The sequence below is a fragment of the Oncorhynchus mykiss genome, chromosome 22, assembly GCF_057628025.1.
Source record: "Oncorhynchus mykiss isolate SJ-2025 chromosome 22, ASM5762802v1, whole genome shotgun sequence".
Lineage (NCBI taxonomy): Eukaryota > Metazoa > Chordata > Actinopteri > Salmoniformes > Salmonidae > Oncorhynchus > Oncorhynchus mykiss.
The window spans coordinates 44052447-44078306 of NC_143043.1; the positions used below are offsets into that span (position 1 = coordinate 44052447).

Consider the following 25860-nt stretch of genomic DNA (forward strand, 5'->3'; position numbering starts at 1 on the left):
ATGGAAGTTTTGGGAATCGCTTCCTTTTAGGTGGTTGTAGAATTTAACAGCTCTTTTCTGGATTTTGATAATTAGTGGGTATCGGCCTAATTCTGCTCTGCATGCATTATTTGGTGTTCTACGTTGTACACAGAGGATATTTTTGCAGAATTCTGCATGCAGAGTCTCAATTTGGTGTTTGTTCCATTTTGTGAATTCTTGGTTGTTGAGCGGACTCCAGACCTCACAACCATAAAGGGCAATGGGCTCTATGACTGATTCAAGTATTTTTAGCCAAATCCTAATTGGTATGTTGAAATTTATGTTCCTTTTGATGGCATAGAATGCCCTTCTTGCCTTGTCTCTCAGATCATTCACAGCTTTGTGGAAGTTACCTGTGGCGCTGATGTTTAGGCCAAGGTATGTATAGTTTTTTGTGTGCTCTAGGGCAATGGTGTCTAGATTGAATTTGTATTTGTGGTCATGGCGACTGGACCTTTTTTGGAACACCATTATTTTGGTGTTACTGAGATTTACTGTCAGGGCCCAGGTCTGGCAGAATCTGTGCAGAAGATCTAGGTGCTGCTATAGGCCCTCCTTGGTTGGTGACAGACGCACCAGATCATCAGCAAACAGTAGACATTTGACTTCAGATTCTTGTAGGGTGAGGCCGGGTGCTGCAGACCTTTCTAGTGCCCGCGCCAATTCGTTGATATACAGTGGGGCAAAAAAGTATTTAGTCAGCCACCAATTGTGCAAGCTCTCCCACTTAAAAAGATGAGAGAGGCCTGTAATTTTCATCATAGGTACACTTCAACTATGACAGACAAAATGAGAAAAAAATCCAGAAAATCACATTGTAGGATTTTTAATGAATTTATTTGCAAATTATGGAGGAAAATAAGTATTTGGTCACCTACAAACAAGCAAGATTTCTGGCTCTCACAGACCTGTAACTTCTTCTTTAAGAGGCTCCTCTGTCCTCCACTCGTTACCTGTATTAATGGCACCTGTTTGAACTTGTTATCAGTATAAAAGACACCTGTCCACAACCTCAAACAGTCACACTCCAAACTCCACTATGGCCAAGACCAAAGAGCTGTCAAAGGACACCAGAAACACAATTGTAGACCTGCACCAGGCTGGGAAGACTGAATCTGCAATAGAGATCTCAACCCATGGGGCCAAAATGATCACAAGAATGGTGAGCAAAAATCCCAGAACCTCACGGGGGGACCTAGTGAATGACCTGCAGAGAGCTGGGACCAAAGTAACAAAGCCTACCATCAGTAACACACTACGCCGCCAGGGACTCAAATCCTGCAGTGCCAGACGTGTCCCCCTGCTTAAGCCAGTACATGTCCAGGCCCGTCTGAAGTTTGCTAGAGAGCATTTGGATGATCCAGAAGAAGATTGGGAGAATGTCAGATGGTAAAAACTCAACTCGTCGTGTTTGGAGGACAAAGAATGCTGAGTTGCATCCAAAGAACACCATACCTACTGTGAAGCATGGGGGTGGAAACATCATGCTTTGGGGCTGTTTTTCTGCAAAGGGACCAGGACGACTGATCCGTGTAAAGGAAAGAATGAATGGGGCCATGTATCGTGAGATTTTGAGTGAAAACCTCATTCCATCAGCATGGGCATTGAAGATGAAACGTGGCTTGGTCTTTCAGCATGACAATGATCCCAAACACACCGCCCGGGCAACGAAGAAGTGGCTTCGTAAGAAGCATTTCAAGGTCCTGGAGTGGCCTAGCAGGTCTCCAGATCTCAACCCCATAGAAAATCTTTGGAGGGAGTTGAAAGTCCGTGTTGCCCAGCAACAGCCCCAAAACATCACTGCTCTAGAGGAGTTCAGTGTGTGAAAACCTTGTGAATACTTACAGATGACGTTTGACCTCTATCATTGCCAACAAAGGGTATATAACAAAGTATTGAGATAAATTTTTGTTATTGACCAAATACTTATTTTCCACCATAATTTGCAAATAAATTCATTAAAAATCCTGCAATGTGATTTTCTGGATTTTTTGCCCTCGTTTTGTCTGTCATAGTTGAAGTGTACCTATGATGAAAATTACAGGCCTCTCTCATCTTTTTAAGTGGGAGAACTTGCACAATTGGTGGCTGACTAAATACTTTTTTGTCCCACTGTATATGCTGAAGAGGGTGGGGCTTAAGCTGCGTCCCGGTCTCACCCCACCGCCCTATGGGAAGAAATGTGTGTTTTTTGCCAATTTTAACCGCACACTTGTTGTTTGTGTACATGGATTTTATAATGTCGTATGTTTTACCCCCAACACCACCTTCTATCAATTTGTATAGCAGACCCTCATGCCAAATTGAGTCGAATACTTTTTTGAAATCAACAAAGCATAAGAAGACTTTGCCTTTGTTTTGGTTTGTTTGGTTGTCAATTAGGGTGTGCAGGGTGAATACATGGTCTGTTGTACGGTAATTTGGTAAAAAGCCAATTTGACATTTGCTGACTGAGTCTGCAGTTAATGATAATGCAGAGCATTTTCCCAAGGTTACTGTTGACGCATATCCCACGGTAGTTATTGGGGTCAAATTTGTCTCCACTTTTGTGGATTGGGGTGATCGGTCCTTGGTTCCAAATATTGGGGAAGTTGCCAGAGCTAAGGATGATGTTAAAGAGTTTTAGTGTAGCCAATTGGAATTTGTTGTCTGTATATTTGATCATTTGATTGAGGATACCATCAACACCACAGGCCTTTTTGGGTTGGAGGGTTTTTATTTTGTCCTGTAGCTCATTCAAGGTAATTGGAGAATCCAGTGGGTTCTGGTTGTCTTTAATAGTTGATTCTAGGATTTATTTTTGATCCTGTATATGTTTTTGCTCATTATTCATTGTTATAGAGCCAAAAAGATTGGAGAAGTGGTTTACCCATACATCTCCATTTTGGATAGATAATTCTTCGTGTTGTTGTTTGTTTAGTGTTTTCCAATTTTCCATGTAGGTTTCTGTCTCTCTTTCTGTCTCTGTGTTTGTGTTTCTGTCTCTCTCTTTCTCTCTCTGTCCCTGTGTTTCTGTCTCTCTCTGTCTGTTTCTGTCTCTCTCTGTCTGTTTCTGTCTGTCTCTGTCTGTTTCTGTCTCTCTGTCTGTTTCTGTCTCTGTGTTTCTGTCTCTGTGTTTCTGTCTCTGTGTTTCTGTATCTGTGTTTCTGTCTCTGTGTTTCTGTCTCTCTCTGTCTGTTTCTGTCTCTGTGTTTCTGTCTCTCTCTGTCTGTGTTTCTGTCTCTGTGTTTCTGTCTCTCTCTGTCTGTGTTTCTGTCTCTGTGTTTCTGTCTCTCTCTGTCTGTGTTTCTGTCTCTGTGTTTGTCTCTCTCTGTCTGTGTTTCTGTCTCTGTTTCTGTCTCTCTCTTTCTCTCTCTGTCTCTCTCTCTTTCTCTGTCTGTGTTTCTGTCTCTCTCTCTTTCTCTCTCTGTCTGTGTGTCTCTCTCTGTCTCTGTGTCTCTGTCTCTGTCTCTGTGTTTCTGTCTCTGTGTTTCTGTCTGTGTTTCTGTCTCTCTCTCTTTCTCTCTCTGTCTCTCTTTCTCTGTCTGTGTTTCTGTCTGTGTTTCTGTCTCTCTCTCTCTTTCTCTCTCTGTCTCTCTCTTTCTCTGTCTGTTTCTGTCTCTCTCTCTTTCTCTCTCTGTCTGTGTGTCTCTCTCTGTCTCTGTGTCTCTGTTTCTGTCTCTGTGTTTCTGTCTCTGTGTTTCTGTCCCTCTTTGCACACATTTTAATTTGAGTGTTGAATGAGACACATCAAAGAAGAGGCCTCTTGTCTTTGCCCCCTGTACACACACACACACACACACACACACACACACAGAGAGGTGTAAACCGTCGGGACAGTTGAAAGCGTGGCTGAGTGGGAGCCCCTTTCTGGGGACGACAGAGCAGAAAGACCCTCTCTAGCTAGGGGACTGGGGAACAGGGGCCACAGATTCACCATAGAAGGCAGGCCTGGGGGGCCTCAGTATTAGAATAGTGTTTCTGTTCTAATCTACGGTGGCCTCTCAAGTGGGAGCATGAGATGAGGGGCGGGGGTCATGGTTTGATACCTCTTCTTCTTTCCCACTTCCCACACTGGTGGACACAGGATTTCCAAGAGGGCATGTTGTTCCCATGAGCACCACTGCTCTGTCCCTCTGCCCTCTACACTCTACCTTAGAAGGCTTTTAGAATGCATCCAGCTGTGTTAGTGAGCTGTGGTTCTTTGGGGAGGACATATACACATGAAGTAGCTCCACATGCGTTTGTGATTATCATTTTTTGTGCAAAGGTTTTTCTTGTTTGTTTTCTTTACTGACCATATCAGCAGTGCTGTCCACATGACCCAGCACCCAGCTGGGTTACAGCGTTTGGCCACTGGCACTGACCATCCTCTCTGCTGGCTGGACATTCTCCCTGGAGGCCTTGGCTTCCATCTCACTCTCACTAAGGGAATCCACATTGTCCACATCATTAGTATAGGAGCCGCACCATCCATCACAAGTTAAGGTCCAGATTTAGAGATGCTGGTCTATTTCAGAGAATATAGACCATACAGAAGCCAAGGTGTAGTTGTGTAAACGACGATGTTAGCGATTTGGTAACTTAACAATCATCAATAATTTCTGAGGAACCCTTTTGAGAAAAACCCCAATGGCTAAACCCCATCCATCCGCTGTGAGTTGAGTGGATGGGTAGCAGAGCAAGCGGGTTTCTGGGGGGGTGGATGTATTTATGGAGCAGGGGTGGTTAGTGTGGGTTTGTGCTGCGCTCCTACGTTGATGACAGGGCAGCCTCGACACATGACACCCCACTGCGTGGTCTGTGGTACGCTCTGCACTGCAGCCTCCAGGGCGTGTGTGTGTGTGTGTGTGTGTGTGTGTGTGTGTGTGTGTGTGTGTGTGTGTGTGTGTGTGTGTGTGTGTGTGTGTTTAGGCTCAGGGTTGGATGGTAGAGAGGGGACTAGAGTTGAGGGGGGGAAGACACCAACTGTCTTTTTATAGCTTGGGGTCCCTGCCCCAAAAAGCTCAAGTTGACATTAGCTCCAGTGTGCCTGATGGTAGATGGCTGGTGCGTTGTTAGCTCCTAACCTCAGCCAGTGGCAGGGCAGCCCCTGTATTTATGCCATATTGGTTTGGGTTTAAGGAAGGCATAAGGAGGAGATGGTCTCTCTCTCCAAGAGAAACAGGGTCACACATCAGTCCCTGCTTAGTAATTTATCATACTCATTTATAATGGGGCCTCTGTTATATTGCGTTGGGTTGAGTTCTAAGTTTTTCCCTCTGACAGAATAATAAAGTAGAAACTAATGGTCCCCAAAGTCTGAGGGGACCTTAAGGGAGACATTACTCTAATTAAGATGTCGGCTGGGGAGGTTTTGTGGTTTATGTATTCCTTGATGTCTGTAAGGTTTTTTACATTGACTTGTCTTTTGTCCACAGTGGGGAATGGAAAACCAACTCCCAGATGCATTTTACACTTGGCCCTCCATTAAAAGTGCTGGGCTTCATCTGGGTCCAGGAATACTCTTGAACCGGCCCTTTATGTGTTTTAGTTGACCTATTACCCTTTGTTTTCTCTCTCTATCCCTAGAGCAGTTGAGCCAGTCTCACTTCCTCTTCATTGACAGAGCTTCAACAACAGCCAATAGAAAGCCTCCGCAGATAAACAGCAGAAAACAGAGACTTGTAATGTAGTTCACAAAAGTTAAATCAGGAAGGCTGATCTGAAAGTTCAATCAGGAAGGCTGATCTGAAAGTTCAATCAGGAAGGCTGATCTGAAAGTTCAATCAGGAAGGCTGATCTGAATGTTCAATCAGGAAGGCTGATCTGAATGCTCAATCAGGAACGCTGATCTGAATGCTCAATCAGGAAGGCTGATCTGAATGCTCAATCAGGAAGGCTGATCTGAATGTTCAATCAGGAAGGCTGATCTGAATGCTCAATCAGGAACGCTGATCTGAATGCTCAATCAGGAAGGCTGATCTGAATGCTCAATCAGGAACGCTGATCTGAATGCTCAATCAGGAAGGCTGATCTGAATGCTCAATCAGGAACGCTGATCTGAATGCTCAATCAGGAAGGCTGATCTGAATGTTCAATCAGGAAGGCTGATCTGAATGCTCAATCAGGAAGGCTGATCTGAATGTTCAATCAGGAAGGCTGATCTGAATGCTCAATCAGGAACGCTGATCTGAATGCTCAATCAGGAAGGCTGATCTGAATGTTCAATCAGGAAGGCTGATCTGAATGCTCAATCAGGAAGGCTGATCTGAATGTTCAATCAGGAAGGCTGATCTGAATGCTCAATCAGGAAGGCTGATCTGAATGTTCAATCAGGAAGGCTGATCTGAATGCTCAATCAGGAAGGCTGATCTGAATGTTCAATCAGGAAGGCTGATCTGAATGTTCAATCAGGAAGGCTGATCTGAATGTTCAATCAGGAAGGCTGATCTGAAAGTTCAATCAGGAAGGCTGATCTGAATGTTCAATCAGGAAGGCTGATCTGAATGCTCAATCAGGAAGGCTGATCTGAATGCTCAATCAGGAAGGCTGATCTGAATGCTCAATCAGGAAGGCTGATCTGAATGCTCAATCAGGAACGCTGATCTGAATGCTCAATCAGGAAGGCTGATCTGAATGCTCAATCAGGAACGCTGATCTGAATGCTCAATCAGGAAGGCTGATCTGAATGCTCAATCAGGAAGGCTGACCTGAATGTTCAATCAGGAAGGCTGATCTGAATGCTTGTTTAACTTCATTAAGCAGTATTACCTAATTCACTCTGTTTCCTGTTCTACGGTCGTAGTGGGAATGAATACAAACATATAATCAGCGTAGCATCTCGCTAATCTCCTCCTCTTATTAGCCATCAGCTGAATGTCATTTACCTATTTACCTTTAGCCTATAAGCACGGCACAATAAAGCACATTTGCTTTTTAACCTCGCTCTTGCAATTATCACTTTCCTGTCTCAACCAATGGGTGTAAGTGTTGATGTATTTATATGTCAACTTGCCCATGTTCTCTCACTTCCTGTTTTTCAGCAACAGTCTTGGACAACCCTCTTGGACAACCCTCCGCCCCCCCCCCCCTCACCAGCTATAATAACCTGAAGGCCCATTACTGGACCTCCTTTCCCCAGCGGGGGGGTTTCGATACCAGCTGCCCAGCAGAGGGATGCCATAATATAATAGAGACAGTAGATCTAGCTGGTCTGCCATAATATAATAGAGACAGTAGATCTAGCTGGTCTGCCATAATATAATAGAGACAGTAGATCTAGCTGGTCTGCCATAATATAATAGAGACAGTAGATCTAGCTGGTCTGCCATAATATAATAGAGACAGTAGATCTAGCTGGTCTGCCATAATATAATAGAGACAGTAGATCTAGCTGGTCTGCCATAATATAATAGAGACAGTAGATCTAGCTGGTCTGCCATAATATAATAGAGACAGTAGATCTAGCTGGTCTGCCATAATATAATAGAGACAGTAGATCTAGCTGGTCTGCCATAATATAATAGAGACAGTAGATCTAGCTGGTCTGCCATAATATAATAGAGACAGTAGATCTAGCTGGTCTGCCATAATATAATAGAGACAGTAGATCTAGCTGGTCTGCCATAATATAATAGAGACAGTAGATCTAGCTGGTCTGTCATAATACAATAGAGACATAGAAATAGTAGATTTAGCTGGTCTGTCATAATATAATAGAGACAGTAGATCTAGATGGTCTGCCATAATATAATAGAGACAGTAGATCTAGCTGGTCTGTCATAATACAATAGAGACAGTAGATCTAGCTGGTCTGTCATAATATAATAGAGACAGTAGATCTAGCTGGTCTGCCATAATAAAATAGAGACAGTAGATCTAGCTGGTCTGTCATAATACAATAGAGACAGTAGATCTAGCTGGTCTGTCATAATATAATAGAGACAGTAGATCTAGATGGTCTGTCATAATACAATAGAGACAGTAGATTTAGCTGGTCTGTCATAATATAACAGAGACAGTAGATCTAGCTGGTCTGTCATAATACAATCGAGACAGTAGATCTAACTGGTATGTCATAATATAATAGAGACATAGAGACAGTAGATTTAGCTGGTCTGTCATAATATAATAGAGACAGTAGATCTAGCTGGTCTGCCATAATATAATAGAGACAGTAGATCTAGCTGGTCTGTCATAATACAATAGAGACAGTAGATCTAGCTGGTTTTTCATAATATAATAGAGACAGTAGATCTAGCTGGTCTGCCATAATACAATAGAGACAGTAGATCTAGCTGGTCTGTCATAATACAATAGAGACAGTAGATCTAGCTGGTCTGCCATAATACAATAGAGACAGTAGATCTAGCTGGTCTGCCATAATATAATAGAGACAGTAGATCTAGCTGGTCTGTCATAATACAACAGAGACAGTAGATCTAGCTGGTTTTTCATGTCATCAGCATCTGGCTCCAAGGAGGCGAGGCCATACCCCAAACTATTTAAAACAAATCCATATTGCATTCTGTCTCTGTTGTCCATTCAGTTAATTAAGCCTGTAGTCGATTGAATAAGGTTAATTCTGAACCTCTCTCCGGTCCAGATCGGCTGTTCTGATAGACCCTGTTGGTGTGTTATCCTCTGTTTTTTCTCTCCTCCGTCTCTTTCCTTCTTTCTCTCTATCCACGTCTGATCTCTTCCCCCTCCCGTCTCTGTGAAGTACAGAGGCAGGCGCTACGCTCCACCGAAAAAGACAAAGAGCGTGCAAGTCCGTATCCGCCTGCGCTCCTTCCCCCTCTCCCTCCATTACCTTCTCCATCTCCTTCTTCCCTTGTTCCTTTCTTCCTCTGTGGCGTCCTGGGCCCCGTCCCTCCCAGATCGTCCTGGGGATAAGGGACACCTGCCATTGCCGCGGTCACCTGTTTGGGTTCTGAGCGTGGCCCATGGCGTGGGCCCAGAGTGTTTGGGGGAGCGCAGACAGGAACAACAAAGAGACCAAGACAAAGCAGAGAGTTTTCAGAGGATAGCAGCACTACTGAAGGACATCAATAGAAGCCTAGGATCTTTCCTTTCTACTGTTTTCTAAGACAGTAGAGCATTGAATTCCCCTCTTATTGTGACTACAGGGAGGAGTGGGGAAACCTCCGCTTCAACTGGGTTGGAGGGATTCACTGATCGGGATGTTTTTGGAAGTCCTTGTAGTTCTAGATGTTGGTTTGCTTGGTTGCAAGTGGTTAGTGTGGCATTGAGAGAGGGGTACATATGAAAGTCTTGCAGACTGGGACTCTAATCATTAACCATGGCAAATCTGTTTTTCTATCTCCTGACCTTTGACCTGTGGAGGTCAACAGCCGCTCAATCGTTGACCTGCATGGCTGTTGCAACGTCTAATAACAGCTAATAAATTAGGGACTTCATCACTCACCGTTTTGAATTCTAGATACAGAGAGTGTTTGGTGGTTTAGTTTATCTGTAGACCCATACACTCATTCACACACACACACACTCCCTCACCCAGTATCTCCTCTCTATCTCTGTGCAGGGTGTCAGAAGCCAGTAGGGTTGTCGCGGGGCAAGGCCAAGGTGTGTTGCTACAGTGGCTGGTACTACTGCCAGAGCTGTCACCAAGACAACCTGTTCCTCATCCCTGCCCGCCTGCTGCACAACTGGGACACCGACAGACACAAGGTGAGAATGGTGATGTTCTACACACGTCTGAGTCATTTACCAGAGTGACTTGTATGTGTTCATATCCACTCACACGCAACATATTCAGAAACCTACAGAAAAATTCTGAAACACCCACTGAGTGAGAGTTTTAGTTACATACACTTCTGAAATTAGGATTTGACCTTACACACACATACACACACACAGCCCACCCCTCCTCTCCCTATTCTGTCCAGGTGTCCAAGCAGGCCAAGGAGTTCCTGGAGTTTGTTTATGAGGAGCCCCTGCTGGATGTGCAGCAGTTGAACCCGTGTCTGTATGAACACTGTGAGGGCCTGGCTGCAGTCCTACGCCTGAGACAGCAGCTCCAGTCCCTCAGAGCATACCTGTTCAGCTGCCGTGCTGCCGTGGCCGAGGACCTCCGGAGAAGGTGAGAGGGGAGGGGAGGGTACAAGAGGCTGTATGGAGTGTGAGGGGAGGGGAGGGTAGAAGAGGCTGTATGGAGTGTGAGGGGAGGGTACAAGAGGCTGTATGGAGTGTGAGGGGAGTGTAGGGTACAAGAGGCTGTATGGGTATGAAGTGAGGGGAGTGTAGGGTAGAAGAGGCTGTATGGAGTGTGAGGGGAGGGTACAAGAGGCTGTATGGAGTGTGAGGGGAGGGGAGGGTAGAAGAGGCTGTATGGAGTGTGAGGGGAGGGGAGGGTAGAAGAGGCTGTATGGAGTGTGAGGGGAGGGTACAAGAGGCTGTATGGAGTGTGAGGGGAGGGTACAAGAGGCTGTATGGAGTGTGAGGGAAGGGTAGAAGCGGCTGTATGGAGTGTGAGGGGAGGGTACAAGAGGCTGTATGGAGTGTGAGGGGAGGGGAGGGTAGAAGAGGCTGTATAGGCATGGAGTGTGAGGGGGGTGTAGGGTAGAAGAGGCTGTATGGAGTGTGAGGGGTGGGGAGGGTAGAAGAGGCTGTATGTAGTGTGAGGGGTGGGGAGGGTAGAAGAGGCTGTATGGGTATGAAGTGAGGGGAGTGTAGGGTAGAAGAGGCTGTATGGAGTGTGAGGGGTGGGGAGGGTAGAAGAGGCTGTATGGGTATGGAGTGTGAGGGGGGTGTAGGGTAGAAGAGGCTGTATGGAGTGTGAGGGGAGGGGAGGGTAGAAGAGGCTGTATGGAGTGTGAAGGCTGGGGAGGGTAGAAGAGGCTGTATGGAGTGTGAGGGGTGGGGAGGGTAGAAGAGGCTGTATGGGTATGAAGTGAGGAGTGTAGGGTAGAAGAGGCTGTATGGAGTGTGAGGGGAGGGGAGGGTAGAAGAGGCTGTATGGAGTGTGAGGGGGGTGTAGGGTAGAAGAGGCTGTATGGAGTGTGAGGGGGGTGTAGGGTAGAAGAGGCTGTATGGAGTGTGAGGGGAGTGTAGGGTAGAAGAGGCTGTATGGGTATGGAGGGTAGGGTTAAAGAGGCTGTATGGGGGGGTAGAAGCTCCAGTCCTTCAGAGCATACTTGTTCAGCTGCCTTGCTGATATCACCGAGGACCTCTGTAGAAGGGGAGGGCTGGACAGGGGGAGGGGTAAGGACGAGGGCTGGACAGGGGGAGTGGTAAGGACGAGGGGCGGGATGGACAGGGGAGGGGGAGGGATGGACGAGAGGGGGATGAGGTATGATTCATCAAGGCCTTGATTGTTAATTAAATCCATTTTGACTAGAGATGAAAATGGTTGTCAATGGGCAAGATGTTGGGGGATGAGACAGTGAAAGGATGACGCAGTACCATAGTAGGAAGATGAAGGAGGAACACAGAGTGGTTATATGAGACTGGAAACATCAAAGTACGCTTTCAAAAAGCACAGGAACATAATGGAGAAGTATGGAATGGTAATTGTATGTCTGATGTCCATTGAAAGCACCTTTTGTTGACTTGATTCCTAGTCCATGTTAAGCATGAATGTGTGAAGTGTAGCCTGAAGGCTCCTCTGAGGCCAGTATGTGAGTGTATGATGGGAATGTGTTTATGTGAGGGTGCCCAGACTAAAAGGCCTGTCTCTGGGGTGATGGACGCTCTCTGACACTCCCTAACCCCCTCCTCAACCTCCACACACACTAGCTCTGTTTGATACATCAACACTCAACATGTCTGTGAAAACAGTGTTCTCTGTTCAGTCAGTTTGTAATTGAGAAGCTCATTTCCCCCATCAATTCCTGGCATTCAAAAAAATATGCACATTAGCCAAATACATTTAAACTCAGTTTTTCACAATTCCTGACATTTAAGGTCAGTTAGGATCACCACTTTATTTTAAGAATGTGAAATGTCAGAATAATAGTAGAGAGAATTATATTTTTCAGCTTTTATTTCTTTCATCACATTCCCAGTGGGTCAGAAGTTTACATACACTCAATTAGTATTTGGTAGCGTTGCCTTTAAATTGTTTAACTTGGGTCAAACGTTTTGGGAAGCCTTCCACAAGCTTTTCACAATAAGTTGGGTGAATTTTGGCCCATTCCTCCTGACAGAGCTGGTGTAAAAGAGTCAGGTTTGTAGGCCTCCTTGCTTGCACACACTTTTTCAGTTCTGCCCACAAATTTTCTATAGGATTGAGGTCAGGGCTTTGTGATGGCCACTCCAATACCTTGACTTTGTTGTCCTTAAGCCATTTTGCCACAACTTTGTAAGTATGCTTGGGGTCATTGTCCGTTTGGAAGGCCCATTTGCGACCAAGCTTTAACTTCCTGACTGTTGTCTTGAGATGTTGCTTCAATATATCCACATAATTTTCCGTCCTAATGATGCCATCTATTTTGTGAAGTGCACCAGTCCCTCCTGCATGCAGCAAAGCACCCCCACAACATGATGCTGCCACCCCCGTGCTTCACGGTTGGGATGGTGTTCTTCGGCTTGCAAGCCTCTTATAACGATGGTCATTATGGCCAAACAGTTATATTTTTGTTTCATCAGACCAGAGGACATTTCTCCAAAAAGTACGATCTTTGTCCTCATAAACCGTAGTCTGGCTTTTTTATGGCGGTTTGGAGCAGTGGCTTCTTCCTTGCTGAGCGGCCTTTCAGGTTATGTCGATATATAGGACTTGTTTTACTGTGGATATAGATACTTTTGTACCTATTCCCTCCAGCATCTTCACAAGGTCCTTTGCTGTTGTTCTGGAAGTGATTTGCACTTTTCGCACCAAAGTACGTTCATCTCTAGGATACAGAACGTGTCTCCTTCCTGAGCGGTATGACGGCTGAGTGGTCCCACGGTGTTTATACTTGCGGACTATTGTTTGTACAGATGAACGTGGTACCTTCAGGCATTTGGAAATGTCTCCCAAGGATGAACCAGACTTGTGGAGGTCTACATTTTTTTTGCTGAGGTCTTGGCTGAGACGAACAGAGAGAGTGGGGCTCTGAGACGCTCCTACTCCACACACACCCTGGGCTACAGAGTTATCCCAGCTGGTTGCCGGAAGGGGAAGAAGGCTGTGGTGTTTACGGCAGTGTTGGCGACCCCGGAGTGCTCCTCTCTCGCTAGAGACCCTGTTTACCACTACACCATTAGCGCTCGGCGACTAACGCCCTGCCCTTCAAAACACTGCAGGATTAATGAGGCCGGTGGTGCTAAACCCTTCCCCCGGCCAACCATGGACCCTCTATGGGCTTACCATGGGCCATGGACCCTCTATGGGCCTACCATGGGCCATGGACCCTCTATGGTTCTACCATGGGCCATGGACCTTCTGGGCCTACCATGGGCCATGGACCCTCTGGGCCTACCGTCGGCCAACCATGGACCCTCTATTGGCGTACCATGGGCCATGGACCTTCTGGGCCTACCATGGGCCATTGACCCTCTATGGGCCTACCATGGGCCATTGACCCTCTATGGGCCTACCATGGGCCATGGACCCTCTATTGGCCTACCATGGGCCATGGACCCTCTGGGCCCTCTGGGCCTACCGTCGGCCATCCATGGACCCTCTATGGGCCTACCATGGGCCATGGACCCTCTATGGGCCTACCATTTGCCATGGACCCTCTGGGCCTACCGTCGGCCAACCATGGACCCTCTATGGGCCTACCATGGGCCATGGACCCTCTATGGGCCTACCGTCGGGCCATCCATGGACCCTCTGGGCCTACCGTCGGCCTGGAGGGGGCGCTGAGGAGGCCTGTCACGGCCATCACCGCCCGCACTGATCTAACACACACCTCTGAACCCCACACACACACACATAAGGATGCACACATAGTACACGTTAGACACACAGATCTGCTGCATACGTGTGGATAGTCTGCACGCACACACACATGCACATATGAACACAGGCAGTCATTTATACTGTTTAAAGACATGGTTCTGTACTACAGTCATATACGCTCTAATAGTGTTTCAAACGTCACTCGCACACCTGTCTCTACTCTCACAATCAGAAACACCCACACAGAGAGGGAGAGAGCACTGGGGGAGTGGCGGCAGGTTAGGGAGACACGGGATGAGAAGTAGAGGGCGTGGAAGGGACAGATGTAACTCACGTAGACAGTATATGCACTCAAATTCACATTCATATAGATACTACTACCCCTTCCCACAAAGGTTTCCATGGTACCTGCATAGAGCTGTGTGTCCGTCCCTCTACACTCCCAGGAGAGGCATTGGAGCTGTGTGTCCCTTCAGTGTTAGTGCAGAGAGGGACAGCGCAGGGTTATTAGTGCAGAGAGGGACAGCATTGTGTTATTAGTGCAGAGAGGGACAGCATCGTGTTATTAGTCCAGAGAGGGACAGCATCGTGTTATTAGTGCAGAGAGGGACAGCATCGTGTTATTAGTGCAGAGAGGGACAGCGCAGGGTTATTAGTGTAGAGAGGGACAGCATGTTATTAGTGCAGAGAGGGACAGCATCGTGTTATTAGTGCAGAGAGGGACAGCATCGTGTTATTAGTGCAGAGAGGGACAGCATCGTGTTATTAGTGCAGAGAGGGACAGCATCGTGTTATTAGTGCAGAGAGGGACAGCATCGTGTTATTAGTGCAGAGAGGGACAGCATGTTATTAGTGCAGAGAGGGACAGCGCAGGGTTATTAGTGCAGAGAGGGACAGCATGTTATTAGTGCAGAGAGGGACAGCGCAGGGTTATTAGTGCAGAGAGGGACAGCATGGGGTTATTGGTGCAGAGAGGGACAGCGTGGGGTTATTAGTGCAGAGGGACAGCGTGGGATTATTAGTGCAGAGAGGGACAGCGTGGGGTTATTAGTGCAGAGAGGGACAGCATCGTGTTATTAGTGCAGAGAGGGACAGCATCGTGTTATTAGTGCAGAGAGGGACAGCGTGGGGTTATTGGTGCAGAGAGGGACTGCGCGGGGTTATTAGTGCAGAGAGGGACAGCACAGGGTTATTAGTGCAGAGAGGGACTGCGCGGGGTTATTAGTGCAGAGAGGGACAGCGTGGGGTTATTAGTGCAGAGAGGGACAGCGTGGGGTTATTAGTGCAGAGAGGGACAGCGCGGGGTTATTAGTGCAGAGAGGGACAGCGCGGGGTTATTAGTGCAGAGAGGGACAGCGTGGGGTTATTAGTGCAGAGAGGGACAGCGCGGGGTTATTAGTGCAGAGAGAGACAGCGCGGGGTTATTAGTGCAGAGGGACAGCGTGGGGTTATTAGTGCAGAGAGGGACAGCGCGTGGTTATTAGTGCAGAGAGAGACAGCGTGGGGTTATTAGTGCAGAGAGGGACAGCGTGGGGTTATTAGTGCAGAGGGGGGCAGGGTTATTAGTGCAGAGAGGGACAGCATGGGGTTATTGGTGCAGAGAGGGACTGCGCGGGGTTATTAGTGCAGAGAGGGACAGCGCGGGGTTATTAGTGCAGAGAGGGACTGCGCGGGGTTATTAGTGCAGAGAGGGACAGCGTGGGGTTATTAGTGCAGAGAGGGACAGCGCGGGGTTATTAGTGCAGAGAGGGACAGCGCGGGGTTATTAGTGCAGAGAGGGAGGGCGTGGGGTTATTAGTGCAGAGAGGGACAGCGCGGGGTTATTAGTGCAGAGAGAGACAGCGCGGGGTTATTAGTGCAGAGGGACAGCGTGGGGTTATTAGTGCAGAGAGGGACAGCGCGGGGTTATTAGTGCAGAGAGAGACAGTGTGGGGTTATTAGTGCAGAGAGGGACAGAGTGGGGTTATTAGTGCAGAGAGGGACAGCGTGGGGTTATTAGTGCAGAGAGGGACAGCGTTGTGTTATTAGTGCAGAGAGGGACAGCGTGGGGTTATTAGTGCAGAGAGGGACAGCGTGGGGTTATTAGTGCAGAGAGGGACAGCGTGGGGTTATTAGTGCAGAGAGGGACAGCGTGGGGTTATTAGTGCAGAGGGACAGCGTGGGGTTATTAGTGCAGAGGGACAGCGTGGGGTTATTAGTGCAGAGGGACAGCGTGGGGTTATTAGTGCAGAGAGGGACAGCGTGGGGTTATTAGTGCAGAGAGGGACAGCATGGGGTTATTAGTGCAGAGGGACAGCGCAGGGTTATTAGTGCAGAGAGGTACAGCGCGGGGTTATTAGTGCAGAGAGGGACAGCACAGGGTTATTAGTGCAGAGAGGGACTGCGCGGGGTTATTAGTGCAGAGAGGGACAGCGTGGGGTTATTAGTGCAGAGAGGGACAGCGTGGGGTTATTAGTGCAGAGAGGGACAGCGCGGGGTTATTAGTGCAGAGAGGGACAGCGCGGGGTTATTAGTGCAGAGAGGGACAGCGTGGGGTTATTAGTGCAGAGAGGGACAGCGCGGGGTTATTAGTGCAGAGAGAGACAGCGCGGGGTTATTAGTGCAGAGGGACAGCGTGGGGTTATTAGTGCAGAGAGGGACAGCGCGTGGTTATTAGTGCAGAGAGAGACAGCGTGGGGTTATTAGTGCAGAGAGGGACAGCGTGGGGTTATTAGTGCAGAGGGGGGCAGGGTTATTAGTGCAGAGAGGGACAGCATGGGGTTATTGGTGCAGAGAGGGACTGCGCGGGGTTATTAGTGCAGAGAGGGACAGCGCGGGGTTATTAGTGCAGAGAGGGACTGCGCGGGGTTATTAGTGCAGAGAGGGACAGCGTGGGGTTATTAGTGCAGAGAGGGACAGCGCGGGGTTATTAGTGCAGAGAGGGACAGCGCGGGGTTATTAGTGCAGAGAGGGAGGGCGTGGGGTTATTAGTGCAGAGAGGGACAGCGCGGGGTTATTAGTGCAGAGAGAGACAGCGCGGGGTTATTAGTGCAGAGGGACAGCGTGGGGTTATTAGTGCAGAGAGGGACAGCGCGGGGTTATTAGTGCAGAGAGAGACAGTGTGGGGTTATTAGTGCAGAGAGGGACAGAGTGGGGTTATTAGTGCAGAGAGGGACAGCGTGGGGTTATTAGTGCAGAGAGGGACAGCGTTGTGTTATTAGTGCAGAGAGGGACAGCGTGGGGTTATTAGTGCAGAGAGGGACAGCGTGGGGTTATTAGTGCAGAGAGGGACAGCGTGGGGTTATTAGTGCAGAGAGGGACAGCGTGGGGTTATTAGTGCAGAGGGACAGCGTGGGGTTATTAGTGCAGAGGGACAGCGTGGGGTTATTAGTGCAGAGGGACAGCGTGGGGTTATTAGTGCAGAGAGGGACAGCGTGGGGTTATTAGTGCAGAGAGGGACAGCATGGGGTTATTAGTGCAGAGGGACAGCGCAGGGTTATTAGTGCAGAGAGGTACAGCGCGGGGTTATTAGTGCAGAGAGGGACAGCGTGGGGTTATTAGTGCAGAGAGGGACAGCGTGGGGTTATTAGTGCAGAGAGGGACAGCGTGGGGTTATTGGTGCAGAGAGGGACAGCTTGGGGTTATTAGTGCAGAGAGGGACAGCGTGGGGTTATTAGTGCAGAGATGGACAGCGTGGGGTTATTAGTGCAGAGAGGGACAGCGTGGGGTTATTAGTGCAGAGAGGGACAGCGTGGGGTTATTAGTGCAGAGAGGGACAGCGTGGTGTTATTGGTGCAGAGAGGGATAGCATCGTGTTATTAGTGCAGAGAGAGACAGCGTGGGGTTATTAGTGCAGAGAGGGACAGCGTGGGGTTATTAGTGCAGAGAGGGACAGCATGGGGTTATTAGTGCAGAGAGGGACAGCGTGGTGTTATTAGTGCAGAGAGGGACAGCGTGGTGTTATTAGTGCTGAGAGGGACAGCGTGGGGTTATTAGTGCAGAGAGGGACAGCGTGGGGTTATTAGTGCAGAGAGGGACAGCGTGGCGTTATTGGTGCAGAGAGGGACAGCATTGTGTTATTAGTGCAGAGGGGGGCAGGGTTATTGGTGCAGAGAGGGGCAGCATGGGGTTATTAGTGCAGAGAGGGACAGCATTGTGTTATTAGTGCAGAGAGGGACAGCATCGTGTTATTAGTGCAGAGAGAGACAGCGTGGGGTTATTAGTGCAGAGAGGGACAGCGTGGGGTTATTAGTGCAGAGAGGGACAGCGTGGGGTTATTAGTGCAGAGAGGGACAGCGTGGTGTTATTAGTGCAGAGAGGGACAGCGTGGTGTTATTAGTGCAGAGAGGGACAGCGTGAGGTTATTAGTGCAGAGAGGGACAGCGTGGGGTTATTAGTGCAGAGAGGGACAGCGTGGGGTTATTAGTGCAGAGAGGGACAGCGTGGTGTTATTGGTGCAGAGAGGGACAGCATCGTGTTATTAGTGCAGAGAGAGACACCGTGGGGTTATTAGTGCAGAGAGGGACAGAGTGGGGTTATTAGTGCAGAGAGGGACAGCATCGTGTTATTAGTGCAGAGAGAGACAGCGTGGGGTTATTAGTGCAGAGAGGGACAGCGTGGTGTTATTGGTGCAGAGAGGGACAGCATCGTGTTATTAGTGCAGAGGGACAGCATCGTGTTATTAGTGCAAAGAGGGACAGCATGTTATTAGTGCAGAGAGGGACAGCATGTTATTAGTGCAGAGAGGGACAGCGTGGGGTTATTAGTGCAGAGAGGGACAGCGTGGGGTTATTAGTGCAGAGGGACAGCGTGGGGTTATTAGTGCAGAGAGGGACAGCGTGGGGTTATTAGTGCAGAGAGGGACAGCGTGGGGTTATTAGTGCAGAGAGGGACAGCGCGGGGTTATTAGTGCAGAGAGAGACAGCGTGGGGTTATTAGTGCAGAGAGGGACAGCGTGGGGTTATTAGTGCAGAGGGACAGCATCGTGTTATTAGTGCAGAGGGACAGCGTGGGGTTATTAGTGCAGAGAGGGACAGCGTGGGGTTATTAGTGCAGAGGGACAGCGTGGGGTTATTAGTGCAGAGAGGGACAGCGTGGGGTTATTAGTGCAGAGAGGGACAGCGTGGGGTTATTAGTGCAGAGAGGGACAGCACAGGGTTATTAGTGCAGAGGGACTGCGTGGGGTTATTAGTGCAGAGAGGGACAGCGTGGGGTTATTAGTGCAGAGAGGGACAGCGTGGGGTTATTAGTGCAGAGGGACAGCGTGGGGTTATTAGTGCAGAGAGGGACAGCATGGGGTTATTAGTGCAGAGGGACTGCGTGGGGTTATTAGTGCAGAGAGGGACAGCACAGGGTTATTAGTGCAGAGGGACTGCGTGGGGTTATTAGTGCAGAGAGGGACAGCGTGGGGTTATTAGTGCAGAGAGGGACAGCACAGGGTTATTAGTGCAGAGGGACTGCGTGGGGTTATTAGTGCAGAGAGGGGCAGCGTGGGGTTATTAGTGCAGAGAGGGACAGCATGGGGTTATTAGTGCAGAGAGGGACAGCGTGGGGTTATTAGTGCAGAGGGACAGCGTGGGGTTATTAGTGCAGAGAGGGACAGCACAGGGTTATTAGTGCAGAGAGTCTATATGATCCCATCTCTTGCCCTCTCCATCTTTCACTCCAACTCCCACCTCTCTGTCTCTTGCTATGTCACTTTGTGGATCCTTGAACTGTAACGTGAGCTGGTGTGGGTGAGTGTGTGTGAATTACTGTGTGTGTGTAGGTTTGGTAGAGAGTGTTGTGCAGAGGGCTATAATAGCGAGCCTGATGAGAGAGCAGAGAGAGACCTCCACTTCGCTCCATTATAAGGCAGAGAGCTTTTAAACACCCATTCCCCTTCTGCCCCAGCCTGACTCTCATTCTATTGAATTAACCCCCATTTTCTCTGCAATTTGGCCCCGCCGTTACCATGGTTACACAGGCACTATCATGGTCCGTGTGTGTGTGTATGTGTGACATGACTCATCGTGTACATTTTGTTATCGTCCTTTATGAATCTCAACATGAACCTCACATCTCCTTCCTGTCATGTTTTAATATATGATAAACCATTTCACCAGCTTTGCTGTTCCAGGTCAGTACAGTGAGAGACAATGACACACACCATTGAATTCTACTTTTTATTGGTGGGGCCACCCATACACACAGTGCTGTAAGTCTGCTAAATGGCATATAATATTGCATTTTCTGAAAGGATCTGACTTATGGTTCTAAGAAAATTGCATAACTAAAATGGTCAAAATGTTGGTCTTTCTCTCTCCCCCCAAGGATCTTCCCCAGAGATTACCTACTGCAACATATCCACCTGTACTCACTGGCTGACCTGCAACAGGTAATACACACTACACACATACTGTATAGTGGACACACTCTCACTCTCACACTTTCAAACATCAGACCGTTACAGGCACACTAATACACACTCATACAGTGTGTGTGTGTATATATATATATATATATATATATATATATATATATATATATATATATATATATATACAGTGCCTTGCGAAAGTATTCGGCCCCCTTGAACTTTGCGACCTTTTGCCACATTTCAGGCTTCAAACATAAAGATATAAAACTGTATTTTTTTGTGAAGAATCAACAACAAGTGGGACACAATCATGAAGTGGAACGACATTTATTGGATATTTCAAACTTTTTTAACAAATCAAAAAATGAAAAATTGGGCGTGCAAAATTATTCAGCCCCCTTAAGTTAATACTTTGTAGCGCCACCTTTTGCTGCGATTACAGCTGTAAGTCGCTTGGGGTATGTCTCTATCAGTTTTGCACATCGAGAGACTGAAATTTTTTCCCATTCCTCCTTGCAAAACAGCTCGAGCTCAGTGAGGTTGGATGGAGAGCATTTGTGAACAGCAGTTTTCAGTTCTTTCCACAGATTCTCGATTGGATTCAGGTCTGGACTTTGACTTGGCCATTCTAACACCTGGATATGTTTATTTTTGAACCATTCCATTGTAGATTTTGCTTTATGTTTTGGATCATTGTCTTGTTGGAAGACAAATCTCCGTCCCAGTCTCAGGTCTTTTGCAGACTCCATCAGGTTTTCTTCCAGAATGGTCCTGTATTTGGCTCCATCCATCTTCCCATCAATTTTAACCATCTTCCCTGTCCCTGCTGAAGAAAAGCAGGCTCAATCCATGATGCTGCCACCACCATGTTTGACAGTGGGGATGGTGTGTTCAGTTGTGTTGTTTTTACGCCAAACATAACGTTTTGCATTGTTGCCAAAAAGTTCAATTTTGGTTTCATCTGACCAGAGCACCTTCTTCCACATGTTTGGTGTGTCTCCCAGGTGGCTTGTGGCAAACTTTAAACAACACTTTTTATGGATATCTTTAAGAAATGGCTTTCTTCTTGCCACTCTTCCATAAAGGCCAGATTTGTGCAATATACGACTGATTGTTGTCCTATGGACAGAGTCTCCCACCTCAACTGTAGATCTCTGCAGTTCATCCAGAGTGATCATGGGCCTCTTGGCTGCATCTCTGATCAGTCTTCTCCTTGTATGAGCTGAAAGTTTAGAGGGACGGCCAGGTCTTGGTAGATTTGCAGTGGTCTGATACTCCTTCCATTTCAATATTATCGCTTGCACAGTGCTCCTTGGGATGTTTAAAGCTTGGGAAATCTTTTTGTATCCAAATCCGGCTTTAAACTTCTTCACAACAGTATCTCGGACCTGCCTGGTGTGTTCCTTGTTCTTCATGATGCTCTCTGTGCTTTTAACGGACCTCTGAGACTATCACAGTGCAGGTGCATTTATACAGAGACTTGATTACACACAGGTGGATTGTATTTATCATCATTAGTCATTTAGGTCAACATTGGATCATTCAGAGAACTTCTGTAGAGAGTCTGCTGCACTGAAAGTAAAGGGGCTGAATAATTTTGCACGCCCAATTTTTCATTTTTTGATTTGTTAAAAAAGTTTGAAATATCCAATAAATGTCGTTCCACTTCATGATTGTGTCCCACTTGTTGTTGATTCTTCACAAAAAAATACAGTTTTATATCTTTATGTTTGAAGCCTGAAATGTGGCAAAAGGTCGCAAAGTTCAAGGGGGCCGAATACTTTCGCAAGGCACTGTATATATACATATACTGTGTTATATTTAAGCAGTCAGGTGTGGTATATGATCAATATACCACGGCTAAGGGCTGTATCCAGGCACTCTGCGTTGCGTCATGCACAAGAACAGCCCTTAGCCGTGGTATATTGGCCATATACCACAAACCCCCGAGGTACCTTATTTCTATTATAAACTGGTTACCAACATAATTAGAGCACTAACAAGAAATGTGTTGTCATACCCGTGGTATATGGTCTGATATACCACGGCTGTTAGCCAATCAGCATTCAGGGTTTGAACATTCAGTTTACACGTGTCAGGACAATGCATGGCTGCTAGGACCAGCGTCTGTCTCTGCTCGGACTCAGACAGGCATGTGGAGCTAAAGCAGTCCCTCCCAGTGAAGAGGTGCTCTGTCTCTGACACCTCAACCTGCTAGCAGCACTAGACACTGGGAGAAGAGCTCACAGTGAGGAAAAATTGTCCTTTGCCAGTTACAGTGGGGAGAGTTTCCATCGGCCCTCTTTACAGTGGGGAGAGTTTCCCTCAGCCCTTGTTACAGTGGGGAGAGTTTCCCTCAGCCCTCGTTACAGTGGGGAGAATTTCCCTCAGCCCTCGTTACAGTGGGGAGAGTTTCCCTCAGCCCTCGTTACAGTGGGGAGAGTTTCCCTCAGCCCTCTTTACAGTGGGGAGAGTTTCCCTCGGCCCTCGTTACAGTGGGGAGAGTTTCCCTCGGCCCTCTTTACAGTGGGGAGAGTTTCCCTCAGCCCTTGTTACAGTGGGGAGAATTTCCCTCAGCCCTCGTTACAGTGGGGAGAGTTTCCCTCAGCCCTCGTTACAGTGGGGAGAGTTTCCCTCAGCCCTCTTTACAGTGGGGAGAGTTTCCCTCGGCCCTCGTTACAGTGGGGAGAGTTTCCCTCGGCCCTCTTTACAGTGGGGAGAGTTTCCCTCAGCCCTCTTTACAGTGGGGAGAGTTTCCCTCGGCCCTCGTTACAGTGGGGAGAGTTTCCCTCGGCCCTCTTTACAGTGGGGAGAGTTTCCCTCAGCCCTCGATACAGTGGGGAGAATTTCCCTCAGCCCTCGTTACAGTGGGGAGAGTTTCCCTCAGCCCTCGTTACAGTGGGGAGAGTTTCCCTCAGCCCTCTTTACAGTGGGGAGAGTTTCCCTCGGCCCTCGTTACAGTGGGGAGAGTTTCCCTCGGCCCTCTTTACAGTGGGGAGAGTTTCCCTCAGCCCTTGTTACAGTGGGGAGAGTTTCCCTCAGCCCTCGTTACAGTGGGGAGAATTTCCCTCAGCCCTCGTTACAGTGGGGAGAGTTTCCCTCAGCCCTCGTTACAGTGGGGAGAGTTTCCCTCAGCCCTCTTTACAGTGGGGAGAGTTTCCCTTGGCCCTCGTTACAGTGGGGAGAGTTTCCCTCGGCCCTCTTTACAGTGGGGAGAGTTTCCATCAGCCCTCGTTACAGTGAGGAGAGTTTCCCTCCGCCCTCGTTACAGTGGGGAGAGTTTCCCCTCAGCCCTCGTTACAATGAGTAGAGTTTCCCCTCAGCCCTCGTTACAGTGGGGAGAGTTTCCCTCAGCCCTCGTTACAGTGGGGAGAGTTTCCCTCAGCCCTCGTTACAGTGGGGAGAGTTTCCCTCAGCCCTCGTTACAGTGGGGAGAGTTTCCCTCGGCCCTCATTACAGTGGGGAGAGTTTCCCTCGGCCCTCTTTACGGTGGGGAGAGTTTCCCTCGGCCATCGTTACAGTGGGGAGAGTTTCCCTCTGCCCTCTCACTAGCAGTTTCTAGGCTGTTATGAAGGCATGAATAACTGTTATTGGGATGAGGGTTACTTTGGTTTGGCGTAATCTCTTGCCTCTCTCTCCCACCCCCTCTCTCTGATCCCCCTCCCCCAACCTGGAGTTCTTCCACACTACTACTCTCCCATATCTTCCACCTTCCTCACCCAGCCCCCTCTGCACCACCCAACCTCTCTCCCTCTCCCCTTCATGTTCCCCTCACCCTGGCCCGCTCACTAATTACAGACATTCAGAATCAACAAGCAGAAAAACTAGTGTGTTAAAGTCCACCATTCTTCCCTACATCCCCTGGCCTGACACTCTTCTCACCCTCTCGCTCTCTCTCGCGCTCTCTTTCCCTCACTCTCTTTCTCTCTATTCATCTCTCTCTATCATAGCTTACTCTCTCTCTGTGTGTTTCTCTCCCCCTTCCCTTTCTCTCTGTCTTTCTCTCCCCCTCCCCTTTCTCTCTGTGTGTTTCTCTCCCCCTCCCCTCTCTCTGTGTGTGTTTCTCTCCCCCTCCCCTCTCTCTCTCTCTGTCTTTTTCTCCCCCTCCCCCTTCTCTCTCTCTGTCTTTCTCTCCCCCTCCCCTTTCTCTCTGTGTGTGTTTCTCTCCCCCTCCCCTTTCTCTCTCTGTGTCTTTCTCTCCCCCTCCCCTTTCTCTCTCTCTGTCTTTTTCTCCTCCTCCCCTCTCTCTCTCTCTGTCTTTCTCTCCCCCTCCCCTTTCTCTCTCTCTGTCTTTCTCTCCCCCTCCCCTCTCTCTCTCTCTCTGTCTTTCTCTCCCCTCCCCTTTCTCTCTCTCTGTCTTTTTCTCCCCCTCCCCTCTCTCTCTCTCTGTCTTTCTCTCCCCCTCCCCTTTCTCTCTGTGTGTGTTTCTCTCCCCCTCCCCTTTCTCTCTCTCTGTCTTTCTCTCCCCCTCCCCTTTCTCTCTCTCTGTCTTTCTCTCCCCCTCCCCTTTCTCTCTGTGTGTGTTTCTCTCCCCCTCCCCTCTCTCCGTGTCTTTCTCTCCCCCTCCCCTTTCTCTCTGTGTGTGTTTCTCTCCCCCTCCCCTCTCTCTCTCTCTGTCTTTCTCTCCCCCTCCCCTTTCTCTCTGTGTGTGTTTCTCTCCCCCTCCCCTCTCTCTCTCTCTGTCTTTCTCTCCCCCTCCCCTTTCTCTCTGTGTGTGTTTCTCTCCCCCTCCCCTCTCTCCCTCTCTGTCTTTCTCTCCCCATCCCCTTTCTCTCTTTACAGCTAATTGGCTTTCCATATTAACAAGCTGTTTCTTTTATTTCTCCTGAATAATCAAAGCTTGTTCATCAAGCCTGGCTTTTATTGTTTCACAGTGAGGTTCAATAAAGACCGTCTCCCTGGCTAGTTATAGAGTAGACCCAGTCCTTCATGGAAAGCAGTAGTGCACTTGGCTCTCTTTGCTATTGAAATCCCAACAAACACCTCCTATTAGGAGCAGCCTTTCTATCTTTAAAGCAGTGTACTGTTTGCCCAGGGCCTGCCCAGAGGCTGGACTAGTTTGGCTACTGGCCAAACTACTGGCCAGTAGTGGAGAGGTGGGCTTGTTGTAAAGTAGTGGAGAGGTGGGCTTGTTGTAAAGTAGTGGAGAGGTGGGCTTGTTGTAAAGTAGTGGAGAGGTGGGCTTGTTGTAAAGTAGTGGAGAGGTGGGCTTGTTGTAAAGTAGTGGAGAGGTGGGCTTGTTGTAAAGTAGTGGAGAGGTGGGCTTGTTGTAAAGTAGTGGAGAGGTGGGCTTGTTGTAAAGTAGTGGAGAGGTGGGCTTGTTGTAAAGTAGTGAAGAGGTGGGCTTGTTGTAAAGTAGTGGAGAGATGGGCTTGTTGTAAAGTAGTGGAGAGATGGGCTTGTTGTAAGGTAGTGGAGTGGTGGGCTTGTTGTAAAGTATTGGGGTAGTGGAGAGGTGGGCTTGTTGTAAAGTAGTGGAGAGATGGGCTTGTTGTAAAGTAGTGGAGAGGTGGGCTTGTTGTAAAGTAGTGTAGAGGTGGGCTTGTTGTAAAGTAGTGGAGAGGTGGGCTTGTTGTAAAGTAGTGGAGAGGTGGGCTTGTTGTAAAGTAGTGGAGAGGTGGGCTTGTTGTAAAGTAGTGGAGAGGTGGGCTTGTTGTAAAGTATTGGGGTAGTGGAGAGGTGGGCTTGTTGT

The 25860-nt window shown here is 48.2% G+C and overlaps 1 protein-coding gene across 2 annotated transcripts in view; it reads left to right on the top strand.

Annotated features, from left to right (window-relative positions):
- The window catches only part of plekhm3 (pleckstrin homology domain containing, family M, member 3), a 67123-nt gene that overhangs the window by 27116 nt on the left and 14147 nt on the right, over window positions 1-25860 (top strand). For both annotated transcript variants that reach the window (XM_036959284.2, XM_036959283.2), the window contains exons 5-7: window positions 9527-9672; window positions 9891-10084; window positions 20123-20186. In XM_036959284.2, coding sequence (XP_036815179.2) covers window positions 9527-9672; window positions 9891-10084; window positions 20123-20186 — 404 coding nt within the window. The remainder of the gene's footprint in view (window positions 1-9526; window positions 9673-9890; window positions 10085-20122; window positions 20187-25860) is intronic.